Source organism: Carassius carassius, chromosome 6 (genome assembly GCF_963082965.1).
Source record: "Carassius carassius chromosome 6, fCarCar2.1, whole genome shotgun sequence".
Classification (NCBI taxonomy): Eukaryota; Metazoa; Chordata; class Actinopteri; order Cypriniformes; family Cyprinidae; genus Carassius; species Carassius carassius.
In genome coordinates this window covers 742,199-763,620 of record NC_081760.1, presented here as the reverse complement: position 1 = coordinate 763,620, position 21,422 = coordinate 742,199, and the positions used below count along the sequence as shown (strand labels likewise).

Sequence of the window (21,422 nt, the reverse complement as noted above, 5' to 3'; positions counted from 1 at the left end):
TTTCACAGAAGAAAACTAAACTAAAGAGACTGCAACAGACACCTGCATTGACAAGAGCATGTGTGAGGGGTTTATGAAAGAGTCAAAGCTTTCTAGAGTGCATGTGTAGACCGCCTGCATTCACGTACACACAACTACACTTTGAAAGGCTACACGTACAACTGTGCACATACCCTAAACGAAGTATCCGAAGGTCACCAGTTCGAGTCTCGGTGCTGTCAAGAGTTGTAGGTGGGAGGGAGTGAATGAACAGTGCTGCCCACTGCTCCCGGTGTGTGCACTTGGATGGGTTAAACGCAGAGCACCAATTCCGAATATGGGTTACCATACTTGGCAAATGTCACAACTTTCACAAAGTACACTTCATTTGATATTATGCATGAACACAGGTGGTCAAAATATATGCTCTAGAAAGCTTCATCTTTGTCCATTGTCTGCTCTATTGTCCTCCAGAAGTTATAAGCAATAAAATTATTATTGCACTCTTTTAACCCCTTAGCATTCCTGTAAAATTAGCTGAAATTGCCTAAAACATGCAGTGTACCGTGGAACGCTAACAGGTTAAACTAAAGTTGCTGCTCTCTCATAACCTCCTCATGCAAGCGCTTGTCAGTGTGGCTGTCTTTTTTTGTAGGTGTTTCGTCTTTTTAGTTTCATTTTCTACTGTAAAGCAATGGCTTGGGCCTGTGCTTCCAACTCGTGGAACAACTGATTAGTGCAAAATAAATTCAATGTACATGTGTCACCTGTGTGTAAAGTTTGCACAGTTACAAAAATCAGGTGGTGGTGTGCTTACTTATTCTGTTAAAGATATTTGTGTCACACTCACTCTACGCGGACCTTCGCGTACACCTAAAAACCATAGTATACTTTCTGTTCGACTGAGCATCCAGTGACACAACTTCTGCTACATTTAAAAAGTCATTAGATACATTCAGAATAATTTAAGAGGCTATTGTGCAGAAATTATGCAGAAAATGTTGATCATCCTTGTTTAACAGTGTTTTAGAGCCACTGTAAAATCTGTTCACTCTACTTCCATGTGGGTTTGTTGGTCCTGCTCAAGATGGAGTCTCTAATCTGTATGGATTTCTCTGAGAAACTGCTACTTTTAAGGGAGCGCTCTCGTCCAGACTCTGAAGGAGTTGTCTCACTGATTTGACTGGAGGCCTTTACACTCTGAACCCTCCTAATAGGTTGATCCCCACTCTTTGGCAAAGATCCACTACTGACAGAGTCCGTTCTACCACCAGGCAATCTCTGAGAGCTACTCCTGGATAAGCTCTTTGATGGTGTTCCTGATACAGCAGGTGAGGGCAAGTCTTTTATAGTTCTGGAAGAAGACGCCACAGTGTTGCGAGCAAAGCTAGGCAAAGGCGAAGAACTTTTTGGGGTGTTGCTAGGACTGTCAGGTGTTTGTCCTTCTGAGGTTCCTTGGGCTTGAGCTTGGGCCAAGGCACGCATCGTGGAACGACACATCTTTTCCTCTGGTGCTGGTTTTGAAATGTTGCGAACAGTTTTGGAATTCGTTTTCTTAATGGAAGGTCTGTGTTGAGCTGAGTCCTTCGCCCACAGAGAGGTGCTTGGCGTTGCTCCTCTTGGTGCCCTGGGATCCTCTGGAGGGAGACTTGAATGTCGTGTAGGTCTACCTTGCCTCTCGCCTCTTCTGGCTGGCATGCTTTGGTCACGAAGTGGACGTCTGGGTTCAATATTTTCATGTCCGGGAGGTTTTTCGGCTTTCCTCACGCTGCTACTAGATCGATTCTGTCTTGTAATTGGCACCACTTTGCGCATGTTCTGAGTCTCAGTTGCTGTGAGGTTTCTTGTCGGGCGGCTTGCATAAGCAATTACTTTGGATGGAATCTTAGTTTTGACAAGTTTTGTTTTGGGTCTACCAGTCTGAGATGCTTTCTCGCCAACTCTTCGCCCTTCAGCTGTGTCACAGCTATCTGTCTCTGCTTCCTCAGCAGTTACAGATGGACTGACAGATTCTGGACATGCTTGATTGACCATTCCCGGGAGGGGTTCATCAATTGACGTTGACACAAAGTGACAATCGATGGACTCAAAATTGGAGGAAAGTGAATCGGTTTCCTGAATAACTCTTGGAAGGTTGGATTCCTGTGGCTTTGGGTTAAGTTCAGATCTTTCTTTTATGTTAGGAGAACTCTCAATCTCGGAACAGTCCAACACAATGGAGCAATCCGTCTCAGTGCAGTCCATGACATACAACACAGATTTCTTACTGGAAACAGTGGGATCCAGAGGCAACGGGGTGTCACAAGTTGTTGAGGAAAAAGTACTCGAGTCTGCTTCCTCTCTCTGTGATGAGATCATTTCGTCACTCCATAATTTTTCTGGTTTAGGTCCCGCCTCAGAACTTTGACTAGATGGGGGTGTATCAAGGACAAATAATTTAGGAGAGTTTTCATTCCTTTTCAAATCTGTTACAACCACTTCACACTGGTTATCCACAGAAACATGATTGTTATTATTGATTTGGCTGGTTATCTCAAAGGGTAGAAGACCAGGAACTAATTTGTGTTTCTCCACTGAGACATTTATGTGTCCAACACTTTGACCAGATATCCCGTTCTTTGTGTTACTTATTCGAGGTGTAACTCCACCTTCTGAGAGAGAAGTGTAATTATTATTATTATTGTAGGGACTATTGTTCGTGTTGTAGCAAAAACTTGAGTATCTAGCTAAAGGACTGATGGGTTCTGTCTCAGCCTTTGGTGAAGAAGCTAGCTTTTCATGGTAAACCTGACTTTGTGGACCCAGCTCCCTATTATCATCCTGTAAGAGAAGCCATGCCAATGTATTTCGTTGATGGTTCCTGCCTGAACGTGGCAGGCTGCTGAATTTCGTATAGTCACTTGCTGCAGACGGAGAGATGAACTCTGTGTGATGGTAACGGCGGGCACTAGCCGAGCGCCCCAAAGGACTGTGTGGACTTTGAGGTCTTGATTGAAGCAGGAAGTCCAGAAGGCCTTCTTTGGTTAGGATGTCAACATCATTTTCACTGCTGCTGCGACCAAAACCTTCACTACTACCTGCCTCAGCATTGGCTGCACCCCAGGCACACCGTCTATCTTCCAGTTCCCGTAAGCGACGTTGTCTAGCTTCCTCTTTCAGTTCCCTGTCCAGGTTGTCCTGCAGGAGAGTGGACAAGAGATCACTATAGGAGTTTGTGTTCACTAATATAATGTTTAGCATGATTTGTAGTTTTAAGGCCAGGACACACCAAGCTGTCTGCAAAAAACAACGGTGTTTTCGCCTCACATCAGTTGCGTCTAAATAAAAAATCTGCAATTTAACACATGCTGCAGGATACAGTGACATGTGCATTCTATGTCTGCGTGAAAGGAATTAACTGTGTTTATCAGCAGCTTTCAATAGTCTGTATTTGTCATTCAAAAAGAGAAACCAAAACAATATGAGGTGAACTAGAGGTGTAATTGTACACAGAAGTCATGGTTCGATGCATACCTCGGTTTTTGGATCATGGTTGAATGCAATGCTACATGCATGTAGCATGAGCAGTTGTTTATCATTTTAAGATTTAAAGCAAAAACAGAATGGTCGGACATTAAATCTGTGATATTATGCTACATAAGACACCTGTATATTACAGAAACAGCAGACGGACTGAATGAAATTGCAGATTTATACTCTGACAGCAGGTGGCGCTTATGGAACAGCAGTGATACAGCGTTACAGCTGTAAACAAAGTATCTGCGCTTATAAAGACTACTTTAATATGAATTATATTGAGGTAAGATGAAAAGGAAATGCCATCAAAACATTTCTGAAGATGGTCAGTTCCTCTCAGAGATAGATTTATATAAACACCCACATATTTGTCCTCCCATATTTCGAGCATAGCAACCAGCGTGCCTGATCTGCCTGGAGCAGTATTTTCTCCTCTTCACAGACTTCTTAAAAAATCCACACAAATTACATTTTTGGAAATGACTGCAATGCAGTTTGTGTGCAATTCAATAATAGAGATCGGCCAAAAGTAAAGCTAAAAACCAGTTTAGATTTATAGCCGGTCGAGCGGTGCATGTCAAGAACCTCAAACATTCTCACACTTCTGATTTAAAACAAGAAGGGGGTTCTTTGAGCTCTTGTGTGCCATCTGAAATCACCAAACTCACAAAAACTAGCCTGAGAGATGCTTGTGGATGGCTGATGATCAGCTTGGTGTGTCCCAGCTATTAAAGTCTTTTCAATGTTAGTCAATGTGATATGTACCTTTACAGCTTTTTTGAACTTTAGACAGAAATCTTGGAAAATTCTAAAGCACTCATCCAGTTTGAAGGTGTCTTTGTCTTCACAGAAGAAGTCAATGAGGGCGTTACCCTCTTTGCGCAAGTCCAGCCTGCGATGTTTAAGGTCCTGCAGGGCCTGTGTAGAGCTCTAGCAAACAAGAAAGCAAGTGAGCCATTCTTATTGACATAAAAACATTAATACATATAGTTAATGAAAATCTAAATACAAATATAAATCTAAATTGAGTGAATGATTAATTTACCTGCAAAAATGGATCTAGCTGCTGTCGCAGCTCATCATCATCCCGAATCTTCTGCTCCAAGGAACGTGTTTTTACATAGAGAGAGGAAAACTCTGCTTCTATATTTTCAACTGAAATTCTAAAACAATAAAAATGTAAGTAAGCTTTAGGTACATAATGACTACAAGAAAAAGCCAAACACTAATTAAGTATTAGCACTAGTAGTTAAATCAAAACAGATGCTTGGTAGTTTGGTTTGATACTGTTGTAGTCTTGCATGGCCAGATCTTTACAGTATTAAAACAACTCAATTTAAGATGTTGAAACGTTTCACTCTGAACCTGACTGCACTCTGAACATGTGTTAGCTTCTCTGAGAACTTCAAAAGGGCCTCATCCTTCTTCTGAGCTTCCTTTGTGAGAAAAGTTAAAGAAAAATTAGTCAAAGCAGTTAAAACAAAACGTTTCCTGAAACATTTACAAAATCTGATTAGTAAATCTGGAGAAAATTACAGTGCATCTGGTTTTGTCCTACTTACTAGTGCCACAAAATGAAGCAGGTTCATGCCAGGCTTGTTGGCCTTCGTGTCAGCCAGAGAGAGAAGCGAGGACAGATTGAAGCCCACAGCATTGCCTGCGTAGCCACCCTACGAACACACAGAGAACATCAGTCAGTGTCTGCTGTGCTGTAAAAGCCATCAACCCTTCATAATTTAAAAATGTCAGGGAATGTATTGGAGGAGTAGTTGAAAAGAAATAGCAAAGGTGAAAAAACTATTGGGGAAATGTACACAAAAAAGAGGGGTAAAGGAACACTGGAAAGACAATAAACAGAGACAGAAAGAGACTTACTGCATTCATGATATTTCCTGCTTGGAGAACCAAGTGTAAAATGGCATGGAGCTCTTCACAAGTCATTAGTTCTGTGGGATAATCAGTGTAAACTGAATTAAATTATAATTACACAACATCAACACTCTAAATGTTATTACTGTCCTACTGTCTACAGACTACGACATTTAAAGAAATCAAATCCACATTTAAGTTAACGACTGCTAGAATTAGTTAAAGGGTTAGTTCACCCCAAAATTAAAATTAGGCTGCGTTTTAGTTAACCCCGAGGCATCCTAGATGTATATGACTTTCTTCTTTCAGACGAATCCAGTCGGAGTCATATTAAATTTTTTCTTTGATCTTTCAAACTCTATCATTGCAGTTAGCGGGTGTTGCATTGCATCTGTCCAAAAGAAGTGAAATAAAAAGCAGGCCTCCTGTAGCTACTCAATGTGTTTTTGTAAGAAAAATATCCAAATTCAAAACCTACTAATCACTTTAATGTAGCTTGCGCCAACAGTTGAACACAGAAGCAGCTCCAAAGGCATGATGTATGGAGATCAGCGCTGCGAATGCGCCAGTGAGTCTCTTAAAAACCAATGTTTGTTTACAGGATCAAAATAAGTAAAGTTTCCTTACTTTAGCAAAGGAAAACCTCTCCTCTTTGCTTATATATCAAAATCCCCCGACATTCTTCTTTACAGACCCTCATTTTGTACTTTTTAATTAGTGACCGTTGTTTTGTTTTGACCTCTCCGCTGCGCTTCCGCATGCTGTTTATTTCACTTCTTTTGGACCGAATCATAAATAATTTTTAACTCTGACTGGATTCGACTGAAAGAAGAAAGACATATACACTCACTGTAAAACCAACTTTAAGTTAATTTCACTCAAATAATAATGAAGTTCACTGGACGTAATTGAAATACGTTCTGTAAACTCAAAATGCTGTTGTAGTAAGATGAACTTAAAATGATTGCATTTTCTAGTTCCCAGCATACTTGGCATCAGCCAACAAGGAAAATAAATGTAGAAATTGAGTGTTATTTTGTGTGTTTTTACACAAGATTAACAGAGAGAGAGACATAAGTTATTAAAACGCAGCCTTTTTCTTTTTGGGTGAACTAATCCTTTAATGCAGGATTAATAAAACTCAATTTGAGTTTTCTAAAGGCTCCCAGCATCAATGGAGTGCCATATATCTTTACATTTCAATGCTGCTGACTAGATAGGTCATGAGCCTTTGGTTTCTGCTACAGGCACAGCTGAATGACAAAAAAATGACTCTGCAAAATGCACGAATCGAATCCTGCTAAAAAGTTCACTTTACTATTCATCAGTCCATTTTGTGATTTGTGCATTGAATTACAAGGATGAGTTTGTGTAAGAGAGAATGAGCAATTTTCCACAGAGGTCAAAATAAAAGGCATGCATGACCCCTCAAAGTGTTTTGCCTGCTTAGCTGAAAAAAATGACAATTATTACTTAAAAAAGTATTTAAAAATTCCTCCAAAATATGACATAAAGATCTTACCTTCAGTAGCCTGACGCACAATGTTAATCTCATGACTCATGACAGCACAGGACGGAAGGAACTCTTCCTGAAGTACCATAGCCTCAATACGCACTTCATAGCTTTAAAAGTGAACAATCATAAGTGACTTGACTTTTGTGCATGTTAGGTGTTTTGTACTTCATTCAGAAGAGAGATCTCACCAAGGCAGTTGAATCAGCAGGAACATGAAGGAATCAGCCAGTGTCAGCTTATTTGGGTCTCCTTTGAATTCCAGCAATCTTTTCACCTAGTGATTACATGCTATTTAAATCCATACGCACCGGTACTAGGGACTCCCAATGTATTCATACCATTTTTAATTTAGCGGTAGATTTATTGTAGATTCTTTTTTATAATAGAGATTACCTTTGCTGTCATCTAACACAGTATTAATCTTTAAAGCACTAATAATTTTATATTAATTAATAACAATCCTTAGCAAACATTAATCTTAATGCACATCTTTCATTATGTTGTGATGAAAATAGAATACATAGTATAAATGCAAATTTCTGCCATTTATCAATTCCTGTATATAACACATAATTATTAGCAACAGTATTTATAAGCATTCATCTGATTAAAGATTACAGACAGTGCCAAGTACAGGCTCCAGTTAAAAAAAATAAAAAATAAAAATAATTTAACAAACTACATTTAATTAACTAATCAATAGTCTAGTATACATTCCTTTTAATTATCTATTGGCACTAACATTGTTGTTAATGTTAACTAAACCTTAAACTCTCAAAAAATCATTTTTGTTAATTGAAGTAAAGATGAAATACAATAAATGATTAATATTAGATAAAAAAGCAAAAATTTGAAATGTTACTAATAAAATAAATTAGCAAAATTACTGAAATATAAAGAGATTAACAAAAAGTAATTAAAGCTTAATAGGAATAATAATAATAAAAATATATTATTTAAGATTAAAATACATTTAAAATGATTTTTTTATATTGTTTAAGTTATTTACCCTTTATTATTTGTATTTTTTAAATATTAATATTTTAAGTAAATGTTATTTGTATATTGAACTGTTTATAAAAAGGTTAATAAAACAAAAGAAAATTGGCTACATGTATCGCTGACAATCAGCACATGTGATTTGAGGGGTTTAAATATTTTTTTTATAATACACTTTGTATCTCTTTAACTCCTAATAACATAATACAGTGCACATGTAAGGTATTTCTCACCTCGGGTGCTTCTGGTAGAAGTTTGAGCAGTTCTTTCAGCGGTTCTGCTCCATATTGCTTACTGTTGCCCAGACGAATGTCTTCTACTATTGCATGATTGGACCTGAGGTAGAAAAACACAAGTACAAAACAGACGATTCGTTTTAGGCTCTGCTTCAGCCATGCAACTGGCCAGAACATGAGATTAACCCTTCACTTCAGTGTATGATCCAAACAAAGCGGTACCTTCACAAGGACAAATTACTTTGTACTTACAGTACATTAAATTAAGCATACTGTAAGGTTAGGGGTATGTTACACTGCATACCCTCAATACTGTCTCTAAAAACGATTTACAAGTCTGTATTTTTAATGACGGTATGTCATAATAGCAATAAACTTGGAATTTTGATTTGAATGATTCTGATTAATTGCCCTAAAGATTATGAAGAAAAATCAAACTACTTAGTAGTTCATTAATTGTCACTGTAAAAATGTAAATGCATATTGGTGTCCACAAATCCCCATTACCAAACAGACATCAAAACCTTTGATATCCAACATAAAATAAATTCAAAGATCACTTTTATGAATCGAATCCTGCTAAAAGTTCACTCTACTGTTTATTGGTCAACAATTTTGCCTGCATAGCTGAAAAAAAGACAATTATTATTCCTGATAAAAATTTTAAAAATCCTCAAAAATATGATGTAAACATCAGAACTTAGTAAGTTCTTACCTTCAATGCACAATGTTCGTCTCATGACTCATTACTCATTAAAAACGTTAAATTACGTACGAAATTTAAATCTAAAACAAAATATAAATGAAATAGTTCACAAAATGAGTAAAAAGAAAATGTAAAATAATTTAAAGAACTAAACTAAAACATGTATACATAACATGTATACATACAGTACAGACCAAAAGTTTGGAAACATTACTATTTTTAATGTTTTTGAAAGAAGTTTCTTCTGCTCATCAGGCCTGCATTTATTTGATCAAAAATACAGAAAAAATTGTAATATTGTGAAATATTATTACAACTTAAAATAATAGTTTTCTATTTGAATATACTTAAAAAAATAATTTATTCCTGTGATGCAAAGCTGAATTTTCAGCATCATTCCTCCAGCCTTCAGTGTCACATGTAACATCAGTCGATCACATGATCATTTAGAAATCATTCTAATATTCTGATTTATTATGAGTGTTGGAAACAATTCTGCTGTCTCATATATTTGATCAATAAAAGGTTCAAAACAACTGCATTTATTCAAAATAAAAAATAAAAATTCTAATAATATATTTTCTTTACTATCACTTTTTATCAATTTAACACATCCTTGCTGAATAAAAGTATTGATTTTATTTAAAAAGAAGAAAGAAAAAACAATTACTGACCCCAAATTACTGAGCAGTAGTGTATATTGTTATTACAAAATATTTATATTTTAAAAACATAGCTTCTTTTTTTTAATTCAAAAGTATCCTAAAAAAGTATCACATGTTCTGAAAAAATATAAAGCAGCAGAACTGTTTCCAACTTTGATAATGAATCATCATATTAGAATGATTTCTGAAGGATCATGTGATAATGATCCTAAAAATTCAGCTTTGCATCACAGAAATAAATGATAATTTAAAGTATAATAAATTTAAAAACGATTATTTTAAATTGTAATAATATTTCACAATATTACTGTTTTTTACTACTGGCTGATTGTCAAAAGTAAGCTCATACTGTACACCGTCCCCCTGGAAATCTGCATGGAGTACATCCGAGCTTCTTTTTTAACAGGTTTTGGTGATTACTTCTCTTAATAAAACACAAAATTACTTTTCAAATATGAATAATAAGTCAAAAAGGTGTGAAAACATTGCATAAAAAAAAGAACAACATGATAGTGTAAGTGCATTGCTTTTTCCCCTGGGACTAATTGTAACATTGTCTCCTGTATGAGTGACACAAATATGATTTTACTACTTAATCACAGAAGAAAGCATTGACTTTTTGCATAATAATTGATAGTCCTGCTGCCTTTGAGGATGTGGAAATACCTGTTCATAAATAAACAGAGTCCTTGTTTACACAGGACACATCCACTTTCACCTGCCCTTTTCACCCTGCGATAAATCTGATGGAAACTGGTTTTATCCTTTTTTCATTAAAACATATCTTATCATATATAACATATATATCTGTAAGTAGTATTCGTAACAGTGAATGCAGACAGCATCCTCATGTGAACGTCCAAGCATCAATCAGAACCTGAAAGCTATTGATCTTTCCACAAGAGCATTGGGTTTCTCTTGACCGCCAGATCCTATTTCTGTGCTGGAGCTCATTTACACGCAGGCTTTTACACATGACAACGCTGAGAAACTTACTTCTTGAACTGTTTGAGGAAAATCCCAATGTTCATTCCTCTCTTGGAGTCCAAGATGCTGATCTGCGAGAGCAGAGGAATAGAGATGGTGATTAAAACGGATGGAAAGATACACAAAGCACAGACAATGTGTGTGTTCTGTGATTAATTCCAATTCAAATGTTTGGCCTTCAGGGTTTTGTGGCATGCTGATTTGAATGCAACTTCCACATAAAGAAAACTGCTGTAAAAGACAAGTGAAGTAACACTTTTTACTTATTTTACAGTGTCCTTGTTACATGTTACATATACTTAACATAATAATAACAACAGTTAATTATGCATGTAACCCTAACCCTAAATCTATAGTAAGTACATTGTTCTATAGTAAGTTAATTAATAGTAGTAACAGGGACACTGTTATGTAAATGTTAACAATTATTGCAAAAATAAACGCCTTGAGAGTTACTGGACCATGCAACATGAAAGTGAACTCTTTTATTGTTGTTATTATTATTATGCAACAGGAATTAATATCTTTCTAGTTTCTGGAAATGATATGAATTTTTATTTGAAATGAATCTTAAAGGGCTAGTTCAACAAAAAATGAAAATTCATTAATATCCATAAAGCTTTCGTCCATTTTCAAAATGCAATGAAGATTTTTGTAATAAACCCTGAGAAATTTCTGTCCGTCCACTGAAAGCCAAAATTTTCACACTTTAAATACTAGATTCTCATGCATCAAACAAGCATGTTTGAGCAATGTTTATTCATGGATAAAAGCCTAAATTAAACCGGTTCTTCATACAAAACAATTTGGTTTGGGTTTGAAACAACATGAAGGTGAGTGACTGATGACATCATTTTCATTTTTGTGTGAACTAGCCCTTTAAAGGCCACAATGCCGTCCTTGTTTTTTTCTCATTAACATAATATCAGCACTATGAAAACCTCAGTATTGACTCATTCTGAGTCATTTTAGAGGCAACTAAACAGACCCACAATCTGTCACTCTCTCTCTGACACACATTTACATGACCTGTGTGTGATACGTGTAATATGTGACACATCACAAACTCAAAGGAGTAGCTGGGTGGCATCTGAAATTACAAACAAGACACACACACGTGCTCCACGCCACAGAAGCGTCATTAGATCTACACAGGTACACTCCATGCCTTCGTGGATAATTACAAAGCTACTCAGACCAGCGACAACCACACAAAACAACACTAAACACAGCTGGTCGCTTAGACACAAATCAGCAAGCTCACGGGAGCATGTGTTTTGGGTAACAGGGACATGTTAGTTTGACATGGTTGCACACTTAATAATCTTTCTTATAAGCTAGTATAAAAGATGTTCATACATGAAAGGAAATGCATACAGTATAGGCAACTGTTAGCATACAAAAATACATCATATCATACAAAATGAGTGCAATTTGTATGGAACATAATTTGATTTAGTAACGTTTTGTAAGGATTTGTGCATAATGCTTATATACTGTTATAATCCCAAATCAAGTAAACCCCTTAAAAATATGATGCAATTATTTTAATCTTATAGATTGACTACAATATTCATTCTATGAACCTAAAAAGATTCATATATAGTGATTTGAATTGATCTCTGAAGTTGCTCATGCTGTTTATAAATAGCTTATTTTTTTACATAATTAAGTATGATCTAAACACATTAAAAATAAAAGTTTCAGTGTCTGTGCAAACTTACGAAAAGGCATGCATGTACGCATACCAACAATTACTAATAAAAACGTGTTAAATATAAAGATGTTCTACTGTAACCTGATATAGTAGATGTATAATAGACTGATTTCAGAATGGAAAGAAATCTTTGCTGAATTAAGCACAATGCGTATGGATCGTTTTTGGGAGAGGTGCAGTATAACTCAGTTGAGAAGATGTATATCAGTATTGATGTGCTGTAAGTGTTGATTAAGGGATTTGTTTCTCAGATCTTAAATTATCAGTGACCCAAGTCGACATGTGATTATACAGCACACACTGTTCAACACGTCATTTTCCTAAATATGCTTTTAACAGATTAACAAGATCAAATTACACTGACTTCCAAAGACCAAAGAGCTGAAGCTCTTCAGAAGGCAGAGAAGACACAAAAAGAAACGGAAAACCTGGGTATCTGGTAGAGATGCATGATTCACCGATGGTCAAATCCATATCGGATCATAGTTTTTTGTGTTTTTTTAAATCAATGTCATGCTTTTTTATTTTTGCAATGTCTGAGAAAGCTTGAACTTATCATTGTGCTTTTATATAATACATTTGTCCCCAGGCATGTATCATTGTTTACACCAGTGGTTCATTGTAGTCCAATGGTTGCCATTTCAAGCACATAGAGATCTAAACTTTTAAGATTCAAATTTACAAAATTTATATCTAATATTGGCCAATATTGATATATAAGCAATATTGGTTATCAATACTGATTTATCTTTTCCACATTGGTGCATCCCTAATATCTGGTGATATTGGGTTTCTGCAACACTGATAATAAGTACCTTTTATTGCGTTTCGTGTCAGTTTCAAAGTGAAATGTGGCACTAAAATGCACGTTACAGGCTTGAATTGCAGTTGTAATTTTATTAGGTTGGTTCAAGTATTGTGGCAGTTCAGTAATCAAATGTTCGGTGACTGTCACTTAAAGGTTAATGCTCTATCCTAACATTCCCCCTTCTCCGAACCCAACCCTAAACTGGAAAAATGCATCCACTGACGCAACCGTGCTATTTTACCTTACTTTAACACAGACTTGAGCTGTTCTCACAGGATTTTTAACAGTGTGAAACATAGTATCACGTCACGTGATCTACAAAGCAAACCTACAGTGACGCCAACATTCAAAAGTATCAGTTTTCAAATCTCACCGAATGTTACAATTGTGCTTAAGTCATAAAGTGCAAGGAATTTGGTTTTCTTGATTGGAATTATTTTTGCTTGGAATAATTTACCTGTATGTATTAAACAGATACAAGTTACAAAATGGCTTTTTTTATGATTGATTTATAGAATTTTGTTTATTTATGATTTCATTTATGATTTCTTCTTCCATTGTTGAAATACCGAGGACCACAATGGAAATAAGCCTAGGGACCGTTTTGAAATTGTATGAATAAGTCTTTATGGGCTTTTTTTGTATTCTATCTTAAATTTAGTCAAATAAAACAAACTAAAAAGGATGAAAGCTGTCAGTGCTCATTTCAACTGGTAAATGCAGTAATTTTTACTTATTTGCATGTTTTTGAGTTTCGCAGAAACGTACAGTAGGTAGAGCCTGGGGAAGATCTCAACACAGGATTTCTATTCAGTCAATTAGAGAAATCAATTCAACTTAAATAGGATGTTTCAAGACTGCTGGGTGTGCAAAACACACGTTTACCGGGCAGAGACAAAATAAATGCACTGTCTAACAAGCTGAAGCTATTCCAAATGATGGATGGATCCTTACCTGATCCTTGCTCTCCTTAAATGAACCTCTGGATCTCCCGGGACGAGGATGTCCACTGCTTGTTTGGGTTCGAACCTCCTCTTGCTGGCCAAAGAGCTCCTCCACTGTCCTCACGTCAATCTGATACTGCTGCTGTCTCACTGCTAGAGTCCAAATGTTGGGTTTCCCCCGAACTTTCTCCTCTGGAATGGTTTTCCAGAAGAAGCTCCGCACCCGTCGTTTCTTGCGTGAAGCATGCGGTTGAACCTGGGGTGGAGGAGGAAGAGGCGGAGGCGGTGGTGGAGGACAAGAAGTGCTGTCATGTCCATGACTAGGAGAATTCGTTGAGGTTGTAGAGGGCTGAAATGGAAGCGGTTTCACTATTGGCGTGGTACAGTCGCTTGCAGACTCCTCCGCATCAGTCACGCTTGCCATGACAAGCATTACATTAGCAACGACACCAGTCCTGGAGGACCAGGATGTGAAGGGAAATTTATACAACTCCTAACAATTCGGGACAGCTTCTAGGTGGTGACTGTTGGAGTCCCAAGGTATCTCTCACTCATAGTCGCTAACACAACTAACAGCCAGGTAAATAATGAATCTTTCCTCTATCCGAATATGTCCAGAGTTCACTCTTAATTAAGAATTTAGTGCAAAGGATTCAGAACTGAACGTTGTCACAAAACTGATTCATGGTTGTGACAGTAATGAGGAACGATGGACACGGGTGTTTCACAGCCCCCTTAAGCCAATGTTTTGACATTCTCACTTATTTTATCTTCACTTCCTAGTCCCATAATGCTGTGCTGTTCCTTCCAAGCTTTTGCCCACTGAGGTGTGGTCAGAGGTCAACCCTTGGAACTGCAAGAGGGACAGACAAAACACACACATATACAGAATTAAAATTACTGAGGTGCAGTCAGGCGAAGGAACTTGGAACCTAAAAACAGAGGAAACGCTATTGTTCACTGGGGACAGCCTGCTTTGTGTAAAACGATCTTGACGGACGAACCAAATCTTCACTAATGAAAACTCACACAGGGAACTTTCAAGGGATTTGTACTTCTTATGGCAGCACTCATCATTAAATACCTTTACATGACAAATCTGGCTACATTAAAGGAGTAGTCCACTTCCAGAATACCCAGGTCTTTCGAACTGTTCAAGTCTTTATTTTTTCAGTCGCAAAGAAATTTAGGTTTTTGTAGAAAACATTTCAGGATTTTTCTCCGTATAGTTCCAGCGTGACGTCCAGCTAGTGCACGATGTGCATTTGTGGTTCAAAAGTATATAAATTATTTTCATGAAGATGACTGATGGTTTCTCTAGATAAGAGCCTTATTCCTCGGCTGGGATCATGTAGAGGTCTTTGAAGCTGCACTGAAAATGCAATTCTTTACCTCCCCATTGAAGTCCACTATATGGAGAAAAATCCACAAAAATCGTAATTTCTCTGCGACTGAAGACATGGACATCTTGGATGACACGGGGGGAGTAAATGGACATTTTATTCTGGAACTAATGCTTTAAGGGTGCATTCAGTTTGGTGCACATGTAAAAATGCTGTTTTATTATTAAGAAATACATTGTTTTGTGTTGTTTGTGAAAAGTCATCTGAATGGTGTACACTCAAATGTAATAATACTAGTTTACTATAAAAAGTTTTCTGTGTACACACTTAGTATCAGTGTAATTTACAAAAAACAAACACCTGGGATATGATGGTTGATCTGTGCTGCTAACACTTACTTAAAATACGTGAGGAACAGCAATACTAACACCAGTTAAAATACTACTGAATGCATCTTTACAATGTAGGTAAAACGGCTGTAGGTTAATCAACAATGCTGCTCATGGGCTAAATGATCTAAACACTGTTCTTGTTTATTTGCTAGTAACTCATTTTATGCCGTTATAAATTAATATTGGTCAACGTATTGGCCATTCAAAGCAGAATTACATAATTAGAGTAGTTTTACTGGTGGTGATTCACTCGTGCCACTTCTGTTATTTGAATATGCAAAGCAGCTGACATCAAAGTAAAGTGAGGTTGTCAAGGAGACCAGCCAACAACCAGTTCTCAAAAAAATAAATTGCTTATTTTCTATTACCTAACTCTATTTCTATTGGTCTGCACAGAGAGCAAAGTCTGCACCGAGTTTCATCTTACGCACTTCTGTCAGGAGTGATGTACAGCATTGTGTTATGTAACCTGTAATTCACAGATTTCAGGGAAAAAGCAAAAACATTGTAGTGGTAACACTGTAACATTGCTACTTGTCAATGCTGGGATTGATCAATGCAGAAGGTTAAAGGATGTTCTAGAAACAGATAACACAAGACACCAAGTGCTGAAAACCGGAGCTCATCATACAGCTACAGGCTCTCATTCGATCCTCTAGGTTTTTAATTATTAAAAGACAGCAGACGTCACAGGAAGACTCGGTTTCCACGCTGGTTCAGCTGAGTTTGGCACAAGCTACTATGTATAATTCATTCATATGTAAAAGTAGGTGTATTTTTCCTTTTAAAGTCTTCTTCTTCAGAAGAGTAGCTGAGATGCTGCATGGTGATTTTTACCTCATTTTGGAGTAGCATTGATTTTCCAAAGGTGCTGTCACAAACACAGTTGATTTTAAAACTGTTGAAACAATAAAGCATGTCCTTGTTTCTACAGTGTGTTGAATTATTTTTAAATATATGAATAGCGCTGTGATGCATTACATGATAGAATACTTCAGTTTACTGATAAAAAGAGTCTCTGGACTATGATTTGAAATCGACCTCGTCACAAATCTGAGTGTTACAGACATTTTTAAGTATACTTGATGGATTTATGAGCACATTTTGAAAGAATGGAACAGTGTGTTAATAAACACACACACGCACGCACGCACGCACGCACGCACGCACGCACGCACGCACGCACGCACGCACACACACACACACACACACACACACACACACACACACACACACACACACACACACACACACACACACACACACACACACACACACACACACACACACACACACACACACACACACACACACACACACACACACACACACACACTGTACCCAGACCATTACACTTCTGTTCACATGCTTGGCTGTTCCAAATTAATCCTCCTTATGAGAAAATCTCCTAATATTTCTCACTCTTTGTTTGTTAGCGATTAATCCTTTTGTTTAGAAAGGATGTCAGGACAGGATCATCTAATAAAGTAGATGGTATGCAGGTTAAACGCAGAATTATAGTCTTAATTCTGTTCTATTTCAAAGCCTCTGTTCAACACTAAGGAAGCTATTTCTACTTGATCTACCTCTAACATTTAGTTCATGTGTATAGGTTGATTCAGACGTTAAATAATATTTTTGACCTAATTTATTAATTCAGATTAAGTAAGATTCTTCAGAAGACCCAGAGGCAGCACTGGATTCATTTTCATCTAACATAACAGTAGAAGTGTTTGCCTTTGGGTCCGTTTAATCAGAAGCACACCGGATATCTAATACAGTACCTTCAGAGGAATATCTGGGAGCAATGAACAGAACCCAAACAAAGAACCTTTGAGAGATTAATAAATACTTGAGCAGATTCAAGTCTTAATGTCTTAATTGTGCTTGTGCTTTGGATTCAGCATTTGGTGCAAGTGTATCTCTGCATGCCAGCCATTTATCAAAGTCCAAACCCCCACAGGGTCTTGAGAAGATTACGCTGCTTTCACAAAGAACACTGATAGAAGCCACAGGTTTGTTTGAGACCCACACATGCTGATGTCATCTGCTATGCAAATCATGAGGCAAACATTCATGCAATACCAAGTGCGATGCTGATGATTCGTGGATCTCAGTATATGTCAAATACATGCAGCAAGGAAAACATTCAGGAACGCTGACCACCGTAATTTTGTGTAGCAGATATTACGGTGAATGTGTGGCCTACTTTTATCTTTTACCAGCTGTTACATTTTAGACCTTGCAAAAGGGAAATATTCTCAGCTTCAAGCTCTCTTGACACAGTTATTGTTATATTACTGATGGACTGGAGTGCTGTGGATTATTGTGATGTTTTTATCAGACTCTCATTCTGACGGCACCCATTCACTGCAGAGCATCCATTGATGAGACACTGATGCAGTGCTACATTTCTACAAACCTGATGAAGAAACAAACTCATCATAATCTTGGATGGCCAGCAAATTTTCTTTCTTTCTTTTTTTTGGATGAACTATTCCGTTAACTTTAAATGAAAAATATTTATATTTTAGATTTGCATTCAAACAATTTTGTATTACAAATACGCATATTATGCACAAAAGGTTCAGCATATCTTTAATTATAAAGCTCTCTTTGTCTGATAGGTGATTTATTTATTTTTAATTCAACAAATTAAATGATTTTTCTTAGTGTGATAGTGTCGTGATTTCTCTTTGATGAATCTTCTCCTTATTAAATTTAACCACAGGTGAGAGGCCGGATGAGACTTGACCTAAATACAGATTGAGAGGATGATATTATAATGAAGAGACAGAAAGAAAAGTGGTCTGAGAGGGAATCAGATCAGGGAAATCTTCCAAGAATTCCTAGAAGACAAACTAACGCTGAAGCTCAAAGGAGCAAAGCTCCAGAATGATCTAATTCACAAACTACAACCATTTCTGTGCAACACACACTAAAGCATCAATCAGAACAAATCTGATATGAGAAAGAATTTTTAATGTGGCCTTTCAGTTTCTGGGAAACCCATGAGGGACATTTGAGCCATGAAGATCATCCTGTCCACTTGGGAAAGCTTGAAAAGTGCACTGACTGGGAAACTGCAATTCTGCGTACTGGGCATTAATACTAAATCTTCTGAACTGAATGAGTGTTTAGTTTAAACACACGAACACACACACACACATGCTAATATCACGGTCACTCAACACTAACATACACGTGTTCTTGACCACAAACAGATAAGATTTTCTGTCTCTCGCAGTCGAAGTCCCAACAGGAACAGCTAGTAATAGTAGACAGTGAAATGACCGCAATAAAATATAATATTGGAATAAAAGCACACTGGTGTAATCCAAACTCCCGGAATATTAAAACAATCCTAATGCATCTTGATGTCTAGCAAAATGACATTCACATTTAATATAGAGCGGCTGCGCAATATCAACATAGAAACATCATTTATATTGATTAAAATGAGAGCTTAAAAAGCTTGGGAAATTAGAAATGCGGCATTGGCAACTAACTGAAATTTAAAACATTTAATAAAAATAAACGTAGAATTCAAATAAAAGCTAAACAAATGTATTTTAACAAAATGAGATGAAAACTGAAAACATAAAAATAAGAGTGTTTTCTGTTCAGATGCTGTATTCCTGTTATTAATTATTTCTGTGAATAGAAATTTGATTTTTAATATCTGTTTATTTGATTTTATATTTTTATATATAAGCCTACAAGGGTAAAAGCTAAAAAAAACTTTAGAAATGTCGCATTGGCAGAACTGAAATAAAATAAGTTGAAACTGAAATATCTAATACTAAAATAAGTTTAAGCTTCAAAAATGTACCTTTAAAAAACAAACCAAATCTTAAATAAAAAAAACTAAAACATAAAGAAAACACAAGATTAGTCAAAAAAAAATTAAATATTCTATTTTAGTAGACCATATAAATAATTCTGTTCAGATGCTGTATTTCTGTTTTTAACTGTTCTGTCTGTCTGTGAATAGAGATTTGAGCTTTAATATGTCTGTGTTAATTGATAACAAATCCACACTGTGATATTTCCTGTACAGTTAGCAATAACCAAGGCATTACTAACTAACTAAACTATTCACCAAAGAACGAGAAAAAGCTTCACTGGCAGAACCCAAAACAGCTCACAGATTCACAGTCATGCTAAGATAGTGTATCCATGCTAATCTATCAAGTCAGTAGCTACTTTAAGGGCACTTTAGGGTGTGTTACCATGGCAACATGACAACAGACACCCCCCACCCCGAGGGAAAACTGTTCCCGAAGCGTTGTTCCAGAACTCCTGAATGGATTGTCTCCCGATTCATCTCACCATGAGAAATGAGACGGTCTCCTAAAGAAGCTGGCTTCAGAGAATTACAATAAAAGCAGCTCTAGTGGTCTCCTCTGGGCGTTAAACAGAGATAGCCAGCAGCACAAACCTTCAAAAGTCTATTTTTACACTCGTCATGTTGATTCACCTTTTATGAAAGCGCGGCGACTTATTACAGAATTCAGATGATGTAATGTTTGCAGACCATGGTCAGACACAATAAAGGTAAATAAAGGAGGCACTGAAGGCTTTTGAGCAGGAAGCGTGTTATAGCTTTCACAGAGCAGCTGACTCATGAGGATCCTCCAGTAAAACCCTTCAGGGACGAGATCACACTAAAGGCTACAGAACTAAAGATGAGTGTTAATGAGGAGAGACCAGAGAGAATGATGGCTGAAACGGTGGAATCAATACACCTGTCAATCTGCACTGTAGTCAGAAACAGATCATGTGTTTCCATGCTTGATGGGTTCATTCCAAAGGCATAAGGGTTCTTCTATCACCTTACATTAATCCTACACCTCACACATAACTACAGGCATCTTACATTATCAAAAAACTTCACTCTGTATGATTTATAAGCATAATCAGAAAAAAAAGTCCTTACAAGGTCAAAATGTACTGCTATTACAATCCTCGCTTGGAATACAAGGTACACACACACATGCATATATGCCCAAGGGAGGATGTGAGGGACGCATAAGGTCTAGAACAGGACATCAAAATCATTCAGAAGCTGAATTTCCTGTAAAATCCACAATTAAATTTACAGAACTAAACAAGCCGTTCAAACTGGGTTGAAGAACTCACCGTGTTTACAGTCTGAGGAACAGATGTATGAATGTGTTCCCCCGTGATGCGGCAGGTGCATGTCTCGAGAGCAGGTGTGTGTCACAGTGCAGCGACGCTCGAAGATGCAGAGCGTTACAGCCAGCGGACACACTGCGTGCGCGTGCGCGTGCGAGGAGCGAGCTTAGCTGACGCGCACGCGCAGGGACCGGCTCAGGTGAAAGAGTGTGACGTAAGCTGTGGGATATTAATATTGACGTGTGGCTGGCTGTTTCTTAAACATAAGCAGGTCTATTTGGCAACCATGGAGATGATGGAGCATTGTCCAGAAACAAATAGCAATTCGAGGATAATTTAAGAACTGCTTACTGAAATGTATTCAGTATCTTCAAAAACTGTATGAGCTCGAATCCCATTACCATTTTTTCCAAACCCAGAGGCAGCGCATAGTGATTTGCATACATTTTGCTTTTTAGGGAAACGAAATGAAGCTGCTTTTAGGCACTAGAGTCGAGCATACTTCAAGCCCGTTAATGTAAAAACGGAATTAAAATCATCTCTACATTCTCAATGCAATCATAGTTTTGCATAATAATAATAATAACAAAACTAGGAGCCACTAGG

At 37.1% G+C, this 21,422-nt stretch overlaps 1 protein-coding gene across 1 annotated transcript; it reads right to left on the bottom strand.

The window, feature by feature from the left end:
* Nucleotides 1-484: 484 nt before the first annotated feature.
* LOC132142159 (FH2 domain-containing protein 1-like) lies at nucleotides 485-20,948 on the bottom strand. Its single transcript, XM_059551808.1, has 14 exons — nucleotides 20,820-20,948; nucleotides 14,671-14,795; nucleotides 14,568-14,601; nucleotides 13,953-14,535; nucleotides 10,483-10,544; nucleotides 8,113-8,215; nucleotides 7,069-7,154; nucleotides 6,887-6,987; nucleotides 5,371-5,441; nucleotides 5,058-5,165; nucleotides 4,861-4,931; nucleotides 4,541-4,658; nucleotides 4,261-4,425; nucleotides 485-3,156 (listed from the first exon to the last, which is right to left on the bottom strand). Exons 4-14 carry the CDS (start codon nucleotides 14,373-14,375, stop codon nucleotides 1,033-1,035), a joined length of 3,432 nt encoding a protein of 1,143 aa, XP_059407791.1. The 5' UTR covers nucleotides 14,376-14,535; nucleotides 14,568-14,601; nucleotides 14,671-14,795; nucleotides 20,820-20,948; the 3' UTR covers nucleotides 485-1,032.
* Nucleotides 20,949-21,422: the final 474 nt, after the last annotated feature.

Bases quoted from the DNA above. Each gene is read 5' to 3' on its own strand.
- LOC132142159 (XM_059551808.1), bottom strand. From the start codon at position 14,375: ATGCTTGTCATGGCAAGCGTGACTGATGCGGAGGAGTCTGCAAGCGAC. The intron at 10,545-13,952 runs GTAAGGATCCAT...CTGCTCTCGCAG, and splicing joins TTAAGGAGAGCAAGGATCAG to ATCAGCATCTTGGACTCCAA. The intron at 5,166-5,370 runs GTAAGTCTCTTT...GTGTGTTCGTAG, and splicing joins CAGGAAATATCATGAATGCA to GGTGGCTACGCAGGCAATGC.